The sequence below is a fragment of the Orycteropus afer genome, unplaced genomic scaffold, assembly GCF_000298275.1.
Source record: "Orycteropus afer afer isolate SDZICR_OR568_19922 unplaced genomic scaffold, OryAfe1.0 scaffold00358, whole genome shotgun sequence".
In the NCBI taxonomy this organism is placed as follows: domain Eukaryota; kingdom Metazoa; phylum Chordata; class Mammalia; order Tubulidentata; family Orycteropodidae; genus Orycteropus; species Orycteropus afer.
Genome location: NW_006921945.1, coordinates 2,559,280 through 2,569,552, shown reverse-complemented (window position 1 = coordinate 2,569,552; position 10,273 = coordinate 2,559,280). Strand labels below are relative to the sequence as shown.

The 10,273-nt window shown below is 44.6% G+C and overlaps 1 protein-coding gene across 1 annotated transcript in view; it reads left to right on the top strand.

Moving 5' to 3' along the window:
* LOC103207202 (putative RNA-binding protein Luc7-like 2) overlaps nt 1–10,273 on the top strand; it is a 73,705-nt gene that overhangs the window by 22,210 nt on the left and 41,222 nt on the right. Inside the window, exon 3 of the mRNA XM_042782525.1 lies at nt 6,506–6,600. Within this exon, the coding sequence (XP_042638459.1) occupies nt 6,506–6,600 (95 nt within the window). The remainder of the gene's footprint in view (nt 1–6,505; nt 6,601–10,273) is intronic.

Below are 10,273 nucleotides of genomic sequence, written 5' to 3'. Positions count from 1 at the left end.
TTTTGAGTTTTGTTCCACATTGTTCTCCTTCTCTATCAAGGATCTCCTATATAGAGCCCCCTCTGAGTGGATGACAGTGGTAGCTGGGCACCATCTAGTTCTTCTGGTCTCATAGTCATATAGGCTGCAGATTGCATGGTGTACCAGTTGCTAGGACTAATCGTTTCCATGAATTTTTGGTTTTCTTCATTCTTCTTTGCTCTGGACGAGGGGAGACCCATCGTTGCATCTACATGACTGCTTGCAAGCTTTTAAGATCCCAGCTGCTACTTGCCAAAGCAGGAGGTGGAACAATGTTTTGTGTAGTATGTTATGCCAATTGAGCTTAGTGTCCCCTGTGACTATGGTCCTGAACCCACAGGTTCAACTACTCACTCCCTCTGGGTAGCTGGCTGTGCCCAAGAAGTGACTACACCCTTGTCCCTTATCTGCTCTACTACACCCCTGGGAATTCTTACAGAACATACAAATATACTTGTAGAATCACTGGGTGCCAACCCTATACATGGTCTTGGGTACACTCCCCCCAGGCTGCAGATTTTTAATGACTGACTCTCCTCATGACATGTGTCAGATTAAGTTACATATAACTCACTTTTAGAACTTAATTTTAAATTATATTCTAAGCTTAGCGACTGTGTCTCTTAAATCTTTAAAGAGAAATATAAATATCCTGAGAGATTTCCTAAAGTACCCCAGGTACATTAATGACATTGACCCTCCTGCCAGTGGCCATGACCCTTTGCTTATAGAATGGGACAAGATGGGTTGGGGGAAGAATAGGCCTGTTGGGATCCAGCTCTTTTAGAATTTCTGTTCTCAACGTTTGCATCCCACCATTCTGTTAGCTCACCATTCTGTTAGCTCTTAAAAGACCCTGCAAGCACAGTCTCTTCCCACCATGACTCTTTCCCAGCCCTGTTCTTTATAGTGTAACTACGGACAAGTAGGCTGCTAGATTTAAAAAAAATAAAATGATTAATCTTTGATTATATGCAGCAAAAATGAACTTGTTCTGGAAATTTTTTCTACTATGAGCATTGCAGTGTTTTAAATTTCTGGGCTTGTCATGGGGATAATATTAGTATCTGTTTGTAATTACCAGCTTGTAGGACTGTGTGAAGCAAAAGAGTAAGAAGGTAGCCTTTCTGAACTATCAAGTGTCCTGACGTTTGTGTGGGATTTTTTTGGAGGAAAGGAAAGCTGCCATTACTGCTCAGTGGGACTTCGGTAAGTTCTGTTAGGAAGATGCACCTTGATGGTATGTTTGGAAGGAAGACTGCCAGTGTCGGCTTACTGTTCTTACTTTCCTTCTGTCCTAACTGTGTTCCCACAAAGTGTAACATACATCAGGTTACACTGACCATTCTCAGTACTTGTCATATTATGTCAGGGTATGGCAGTGAGGCCTTCTGTGAAGTGAGTCCTCTACTGTGAACTCTTGAAATCTGAAAAGAAAGTTATCAAACAAATGCAAACATTAAACCAAATACATGTCTTAATAAGGGAACATGGAGTAAAGGAGGAGTGAGTTTCTCTTACAGGTTAATAAAGAAAGAGTTCACAGAGGTGATTTTTAAGCCGAGTTAGGAAGGACCAACAAGGGTAGGCAGGAAAAGATAGATTGTAGAGAAAGTTTGAATTGGATGTAAAAGTGACAGGGTCAGTTCCTCAGTTTAGAAGTCCCCATGCAGGATGAAGGCGGAGAGTTTGCTCAAGTGCTTCTTAAGGTGTCTTCCCACCCTGTGCTAGGCTGAAAATTAGCTGTGGGTCTTTATGTAGCTCCCACATGGCTGTGTCCTGTGTACTTACACAGGAGGGAATGGGCATAGAAGGAGGGACATCTCTGCGCATTCCAGTGTTTGAGAGGACAGGGAAGCTGGACGTGTTGAACTCTATACCTCTTCATAGCTCCAGGCTCCCTTTCACTAACGGGCTATCGCTCTTCCTTCAGAGAACTGTGGGCTGCCCTGCCCGTGCCACTTGGGAGCTTGGCCCCTAATGCGTGTACCTGTGGGGAGTGCTTCCCCATCCCACCTCCGTTTAGGGGCTAGGGGTGCTTAGATTAGCTCGTGTGCTGTGGAGTTCCTCCTCTCCGATGAGCCGTTGTTACAGATGGCTTGCCGTTAGTGTCTGATAATGTGCAGTAAAATAAGGGGTCTGAGGGTATTGAACGTGTCAACTGTTACAAACATTAAGGTTCCTGTCAAATGACGACACTAAACTCCATTCACTTTTGCTTAGCTTCACAGTTGGTCACATACATGGTCATCCATTCACTGCTTAAAACACAGGCAGCATCGGAGAGAATGGGTAAAGTAACATTTTGATGTTTAAAAATAACACAACTACAAGAGTTGATTTGCTTTATTGTTTGTACGGGAGGGGGTGGGTGGGTGGATGACGGGAGGGGGTGGGACTTGGGGAAGTAGCACGCAGCGAGCTCTGGGGCCCAGTACCATCTAGGTAAGGTTTTCAGTGTCGCTACTAGAGCTGGAGTCTGGGCTGGTCTCCCTGAAGGCAGGGCCGGGCAGTGGCAGTGCGGGCCAGCGCAGTGCAGCTGGTTTCCCTCCTGCAAGATGGGCGGGGAGGGGAGGACAGTTGCATTGGAGTACAAGTTGGACAGTCGTTTTTACGGCTCTGTTAGAGGGCAGAAAGACCTGGAGGGGTAGCATGCATCCTCCCTACCTGTGACTTACACCCCAAGTAAAGTTTGGAACTCAGGGAACTCATCAGGGCAAGTCTTTAGTTGGAAGGTAGTTACTTGGTAGCAAATAATAAAAAAGTTTTTGCTGCTGCCATTCAGTGAAATACACTGCCTGCCAAGTTCTAAATCAGGTTTCTAATTCTGAGAACCTGGCCTTGTCGTTACTTCACAAAGCCTAATGCACTGTTGTCCAGGCTAGAGGAGTGAGACCACCATACTGCTCTCAGATGGGCTTTTTGTTGTGGTGTTGACACAGATAATGCTTGAGTCTCTGCCCCATCATTCTTAAACAACTTCTTTTTCTTTCTTTCTTTTTAAAATTTGTCCACACATTTTAAAATCTGGGTTAAGAAGGTGAAAAACATCATATGAGAAATCAGATTTTACCCCACAACATACTCTGGCCCGCCCCGGCTTTGAGTGCTCCTACGTGAAGCCGTTGGCCGAAGCTAACTGGGTCCTGTTTGCTGTGCCCGTCCCTCTGCCACCAGCTCCCTGCTTTGTTGGAGACGTTCCATTTGGAGTGCTCTGCTCTTTCCTTTGATCTAAGTCCTCTTTCCTTCAAAGCTTGGCTTCTGCTTAGGCAGTAAGCCTTTGCTGGCCTCTCCAGTCCTTGCCAGTCATTCCAGTTTTTGAGTTCTTCGGGTATGACTTGTTTGAAACCCTTGACCTTGGATCATACTACTTGTGGTATTAGTTCCCTTCTACGTCCTGTTTATCTAGCAAAGTCAGGGGCTTCTTGAGGGTGGACAGCTTGTCTCCTAGGCCTTTCTGTTAACCCCGTTGCCTGGCCCAGAGGCAATGCCCAGAAAGAGGTTAGATTCTGTGAGTTAGAGCCAGCCTTCGTGTAACAGGGCTTTTTTCTCCCTTCTTAATTTAGGTTATTTTTTATTATCATTATTTGAATGTATACCCAGAAAGCCCCAAAATACTGTATATCATACTCATAAATAGTCCCCCATAGTATATGGAGATTTGGTTCATATATATCCCCCCCCCCTTTTTTTTTTTAAATAGGCGCTGCCTTTTTTTTTCTTTTGAAAATCATGGTTTGGGCCAGATATCTTGCCAGAAATGGAAATGACTCGTGTTTTTATTTTAAAACCTTTTGTTTAGTTGGTTGTATTTTCACACCATAAGCTCAAATCAGTTAATCAACTGATGATAAACCACATGGTGATGGAGCCAGATTGTTTAAAAATGTTCTCCTTAAAGTTCCTGAAGTAAAGCTTTAAAAGCTATTCAGTAAACAGATCCGCAGTTGTTCCCCCGCCCAGGGTGTTTCTGTATTTCACACTATTGGGGGCTGTGTAATGTTCTCGGGCTTTCTGTGATCCCCAGGCCAAGAACTGTAGCTGTGTCTGTTGTGTTCACTCCAGTTATAAAGCACCCATTCATACATCAGTGAGGGTTACGGGTTTTTTTTTTTTTGCATTTATAGAACAAACTCTTTTTTAAAAATCTCATCGGGAATACTGCTAGCTATATTCATGTTTGGAATTGTTCAAATTTTGTCAGATAACTGTGTCTTCAGGGCACATAGATCTTAGAGTGAATGCTGTAATTTCTTAAGCAAAAACAGCCCCCTGCTTGATGAAATGTTGGACTGGCGCAAGTCTGTGAATCTCAGCATTTGATTGTACCGTTCCCCTGGGCCACTGGTGCAGCACATCGCCGGGGCAATGCGCCTGCTGGCTGCCCAAGCCTGGTGCCTGTCCCGGGACTCCTAGACGGCTGAGTGCCGTGTGCAGTTTGTTTCTCCCTGCTTTTAAAATCTGCATTGTCTTTCATTAGCATAACTAAGTTTCAAATTGGACAGAAATTTTCCTTACGTGCTAGGCAGCCAGCAGGCTCTACGGTGGCACTGCCATTTTGGTGTGCGCTTGTCAGATAGGACCCTTCAGCCATGGGCCCGAGGCCTCCCTCAGAGTGTTGGTGAAACAGCTTTCAGAACAAATAGCTTTAACCCCATTGGCCCGTGGACCACTTCCAGAGCTCCGGCCTGGAATTTTTTTTGTCTATCATCATCATCTCTGGGGTTACGCCTGGATTTGAAAACTGAAGCACCCTGATTTTGTTCATTTTTTACATCCAAGAATCTTGACAGTCAACATGTACTTGTCGAAGCTGTACTGAACTTGCTGGCAGGGCCTGCTCTCTACAGACTGAACAATCTGGCCCCTTGTTTTATTTGTAAAGGTTCAATGTATCTATGCCTGCCTACTGCAGTCTGCAAGGGAGTGTCAGAAAGGCCCCGCGCTCGCCGAGCCGTGAGTTACCACTACCTTTTCAGCTGTGTTAATGAATGTGGAACAAAAGGACTTGTGTTTGCAAGGACAAAAAGAATGGTCCAGATAACCTTTATTCTGGTAGCAGGCGACCAGTCAGCGGATAGTTCCAAATTGTGGGGTGAAGAGGAACCTTGAGCCCACTGTGGAGCTGCCTGAAGCTCTTCTTAGCTGTGTCTTACTGTCACTGACAGTTGACGCTCCCTGGTGGCAGGTCAAAATGTTTCATAAGTCTTTTTAACCGAGTTAAAAGAATTTGAACAAAATCTTGCCCCACCTAAAAATAATATTTGGTTGACTAAAATAAGACCCTAAGGAGTAAATTTTAACATTTTTTGTAATTCAGGTATGAAGGTAGAAACATTGCTTTACATCATTGCATCACTTTCTTGATGACAGTTTGAGGAGCGCTGTGGCAGCATGTGACACGCAGATGCGTTTACAGTGTGTTTTGTTACCGACAGATGCCCTTGGTGCAGTGATTCACCAGTAGGTTTTCATTCCTGGATGATGACATCAAGGTTCCTGCAATTTGAGGCTAAAATAAGGCACTTTCTTAGGACTTATCATGCTACATAGAGAGAGATGCTCTAACGAGATTTCCCTTTGGTTTTTACAGAGTTGGTTATTAAAGTAGTTACCTTTCTTACCCTAGGAGTCTCGAAGGTTCCCGGTAGATAGCGGTAGATGGTGAGCGGGTTGGGTGCTCTGTTGCCCAGCAGGTGTCCTGGGTTAGCGGGAGGGAGAGGGACTGTCCCTGCACCCAGTTTGGCATCAGTGGTACAGACTCTCTTGAATTTAGAGGTGTGGGCCCTTTGGAGGCATGCAAGGGAACGTTCCATGTAGGCAGGATGCCTTTGTTTGACTGGTGTGTAAGTCCTTCTTCCAGGTTTGTACGCTTTTAAACACCTGATTCTACCCTCTCTAACTCCTCCCAGCAGCGAAAGGGAGACACTGCAGCTGGAACAAAATAGTGGAAGAAATGGCGTCTGGGGTTCAGTGGGGACTCGCAGTGTGTATGCAACGTTTGCCAGATTACTTGTTCTGTTTTTCAATTAATGTCCATAATTACAAAATAAATCATTACTTAGGGTCAGGAAGGGAGGAACATTGGAAACCAATAAGTAGAAACTGTTCTAGTGGGTCTTCCACAATTCGCTTAACCTCTCAAGGCCTTGGTTTCCTCATCTGTGTATGAAGGAGTTGGACTCTGTAATCCTTAAAGTCCATTCCTGCTCTAAAACCCTATGCTTTTCTGAAATACTCTGTTTAACAGAATGCATTGCTTTCCCACTTTGACTTTTGGAATTACATGTGCAGTCTCCATACTGCAACTGCATGTTACCTAGTTTTTCTGTAGGGTGTCCTGTAAGAAACTAATCCCTTCTGAGCTGATTTATATGCGTGTGTCTACAGCCACACATACAAGGCTAGTAATAGTAGGACTCTTGGGGTATAAGTACTTTCCGGTTGTCTAACCTTGAATGTTACCAACTTTTCTATATTACAGGAGATACCACTCGTCAGCGAATCAAATTCAGTGATGACAGAGTATGCAAGAGTCACCTTCTCAACTGTTGCCCCCATGATGTCCTCTCTGGAACTGTACGTATTTGTTTGAGTCTCATGTTTGATTAATGGTGTACTATAGACATGGCCTACTTGATGCAGTTAATCCCTTATGAAATCGTTAGCCAGAGATTGGTTTGTAACACTGTGCTTAGAGTGGGGATTTGCATCTCGTTGTTTATTCAGGTTGATGATTTAAATCTGCAGCCATGGTTTCTTCACAGAAGGAGCTGCTGTGTCTTGGCTTGAGATTTTTTTCCCCTTTAGAGTAGTTTTTTAAAAGCCTTTCATATTTTGAATGCTGAAGCAGTGCTTGTGGTGTACAGTATTTGCGCTTTGAGTTTAGAAATGATATTGTTCATTTTTAAAATCATTCCTTTTGTTCTCTTAGGCAAAAAAACCCAAAAACCAAACCCACTGCCATTGAGTCAGTGGAGCCCCATTGGGTCTCCGAGGTGGTAAATCTTTACAGAAGTAGATTGCCTGGTCTTCCTTCCGAGGAGTGCCTGGTGGGTGTGAACATCCAGCCTTCTGGTTAGAAGTCAAATGACTTCGGCACTACGCCACCAGTGCTGCTTTTCCTTCTTAGGCAAAGTAGGCTTTTATTAAAAAAAGTAGACAGTACGGTAGGATTTGTACACACTTTCATTATGGAATCACGGTGGAGAAAACATTGGTAAATTGTTAAATTCACACAGCCTGGTTTCCCAGTAGTGTTGTCACTAAAATTCATTTATGGTGCTGACTCCTAATAACTTGAAGCTAACTTAATCCCAATTCTGTGTCTTGAGAGACGTTGGTGGAGTCTAGAGGGTCGTCGCTGGAATGTGTAGCCAGACCATGATGAATTTTTTTGAATGAGCAGGTTCAGGTCCCTGACTTTGGGATTCGGCAGAAATGGCTAGTCAGGGCAAGTCACTTCCTGCAAGAAGGACGGGGTGGCACCATCCTACTTTGGCCTCTAAGTTCACCAGGAGAATCCCTAGCAGCAGCCTAGGGCTGATTCCGGCGAGGCCAGAGGTGCTGCCACCCTCCACTCTCTTTACCAATTCTGACACAAACCCTCCCCCCACAGCACTCTCTGCTGGGTTTAATAATTTGTTTCCGCGGCCACACAGAACTCACCAATAGTACGATTTTGGGGTTTATTAGGGAACCAATAAGGTAACAGTCAGGTTCAGGAATGCTCAGGATACAGTTCTTCAATCAGAACAGCCTCCTCTCCGTATGCCTGCAGGCACACATCTCTTTGGTGTTTGGCCCTTGGCCTCTCATCCTGGCCTCTGCCCTTCTTGGGCAAGTGTTACAAAGCTCTTTCAGCTCTGTTGCTGGGTTCACCCCACTCCTGTTCCGTCAGCAAGCCTTCTGCCCAGAGGCACTCAGTGCTCTTACTCTGAGCCGGCGAGCCTGCCGCTTTGTCTCGTGCCAGCCTTGCTCTGTCTCGTGCTGCTGCCCTCTGAGTACAGGGATCTTGACTCTAAAGATGAGCATCATTCCTGGCTGCTGTCTGTCTGCATGACAGTGAGATCCCCCTTTCTGCCTCTGGGCTCGTTTTAAGCCTAGCAGAATGAACAGAACTGGCCACCCTAGGGTTCTGTACACCTTACCTCCGTGGTCCCACCCCCACAAGGGTGCCACGTACCTTATTTGCTTTACTCACAAGCTGTCCAGTTCCCTTGTTAGGGCACAGGCACCTTCCCTTTGCATAGTTCTACCTACTCATCTGGTGGGTACCACAAACACCATGGCAAGGAGAGCCAGACCCACTGCTCCACACGCCCCTGCAGCAGGCTGGGGTTGGAGGGGCATGCAGCTCAAAGGAGCCAGACCTTGAGCTTCATTTCCTGTTTATCAGAAATGAGTGAAGTGAAGGAAAGATCTCCAACCTCCCTTTCCAGAAGTGGTGTGTTTCCTCAGTGTGCAGTATCTAGGTGTGTGCATAAGTGGTGCCTGGTGTGGTGGGAAGAATTCAGGTAAGGCCAGGCCCAGCCACATAGGCATCAGGGCAGATTCAGGAGAACACACCTGTCTTTTTTAGTCGGAAACTCAATTGAAACAACAGGTTACAAACAAAACAAAACCTCCTTTTTTTTTTTCCTCAGCACACTGTTACAGTGCCCCTGTAGTGTGACTTTCTCCTGCCCCTTAACCCCAGAAACCAGCCCCATGGCCGCCGAGTCGCTTCCCACTGATAATGACCCTGTAGGAGAGATGAGAACTGCCCCGGAGGGTTTCCAAGGCTTTAATCTTCATGGAAGCACACTGCTTCATCTTGCTTTCGCAGAGTCGCTGGTGGGTTTAAACCACCAACCTTTGGATTAGCGGCCAAGTGCTCTCATCACAGCACCACCAGAGCTCCTTTTGGGACTCCTACATTTTCTAAAAAGGGCTATTGAGTCTGTGTACAGAATGGCTTGTGATAATAAAGCCATGACTTCCTTAGTGACTATCACTACAGAACAAACGCTTCTTGAGGACAGTCTCACAGTTCACACCTTTGTATAGTGAAGGTACCTGTTTCCTTCCTTTTTACTTGCTGCATAAAGAATGAAAAGAACTGACTGTAACTGTTGATTTGTAGTGGTTTTTCTTTGTTGTAGAGAGACTACAGGTCTGTTTTCCTGACCTTGTTCCTTAGATCTGCCACTTTCAGCAGAATGTGACTTACTGGTATTCTAAATTGTTGAGCAAAAGAATACACAGAAATTTATTCCTTAACTTTTTTCTTTATAAAGAGGTTAGGTATTCTGTCAGGCACTTGGTGAAGGTATTTCTAAAAATATATTCATAATTGGCAATTAGTAGGACATTCTTGTGCGTTTAGTTTGATGCAAATGTGCCTGTAACATTTACCTTTCATTAATTCAGTATAGCTAATTCTTAAGTGAATAAATTAATCAGAGGCAGTAAAATGTGGAACAGGATCAAAATAATTACATACAACTTTAGTTTGTGATTTTTATGAGAAACGTGAATATATCTTACAGCTTAGGAAATCACTGTACATGAGAGGCCTAGGTTATTTCCCAGTTCATCTGGAATGTTCTCTGGTTTCTGTCTCTTTTCCTCCTTTTTGATCCTCATCAGTTTTAGTGCTGACAGGCCCTCACTGGTTTCTAGACCAGGGTCATCATTTTATAGAGGGAAGAATGAAAGGCACAGAGAGATGGTGCTTTGAGGACTGTTGTACAGTCGTATCACAGGGTATTCCATGCAGGAACCTCAGATTGATGTAAATCTCAGACTACTGAGTAGTAAATCTCAGACTACTACTCAGGGTTTTTGTTTGTTTTTAAGGTAACGCAGTCCCTGAGGGCAGTGACTTTCAAACACTTCTGGCTTCTTGGAAGCATCTCATAGACTAGGGACATGGAGCTAGGCCAGTCTCCTCTATGTCAACGAAAATTTCAGATATTTTAAATACAGGATTTTTTTTTTAATGGCTCTGCTGCTGAAAAATGCTTTTCAAAAAATTGAAAAGAACTGATCTTGAGAAATAATTAGGTACAGGCTAGGGATTTTGACATTCTCAAAGTCATTATAAACGTGTATCTGCTGTTTTGAAGGGATTGGATAAGAGTATTGGTTGCTCAGAAATTCCAGCTGACTTGATATCATGGCGCCCCATAGGTTCTGGCTGACTTGATGTCATGGTGCCCCGGTAGGTTCTGGCTGACTTGATGTCATGGTACCCAGTAGGTTCTGGCTG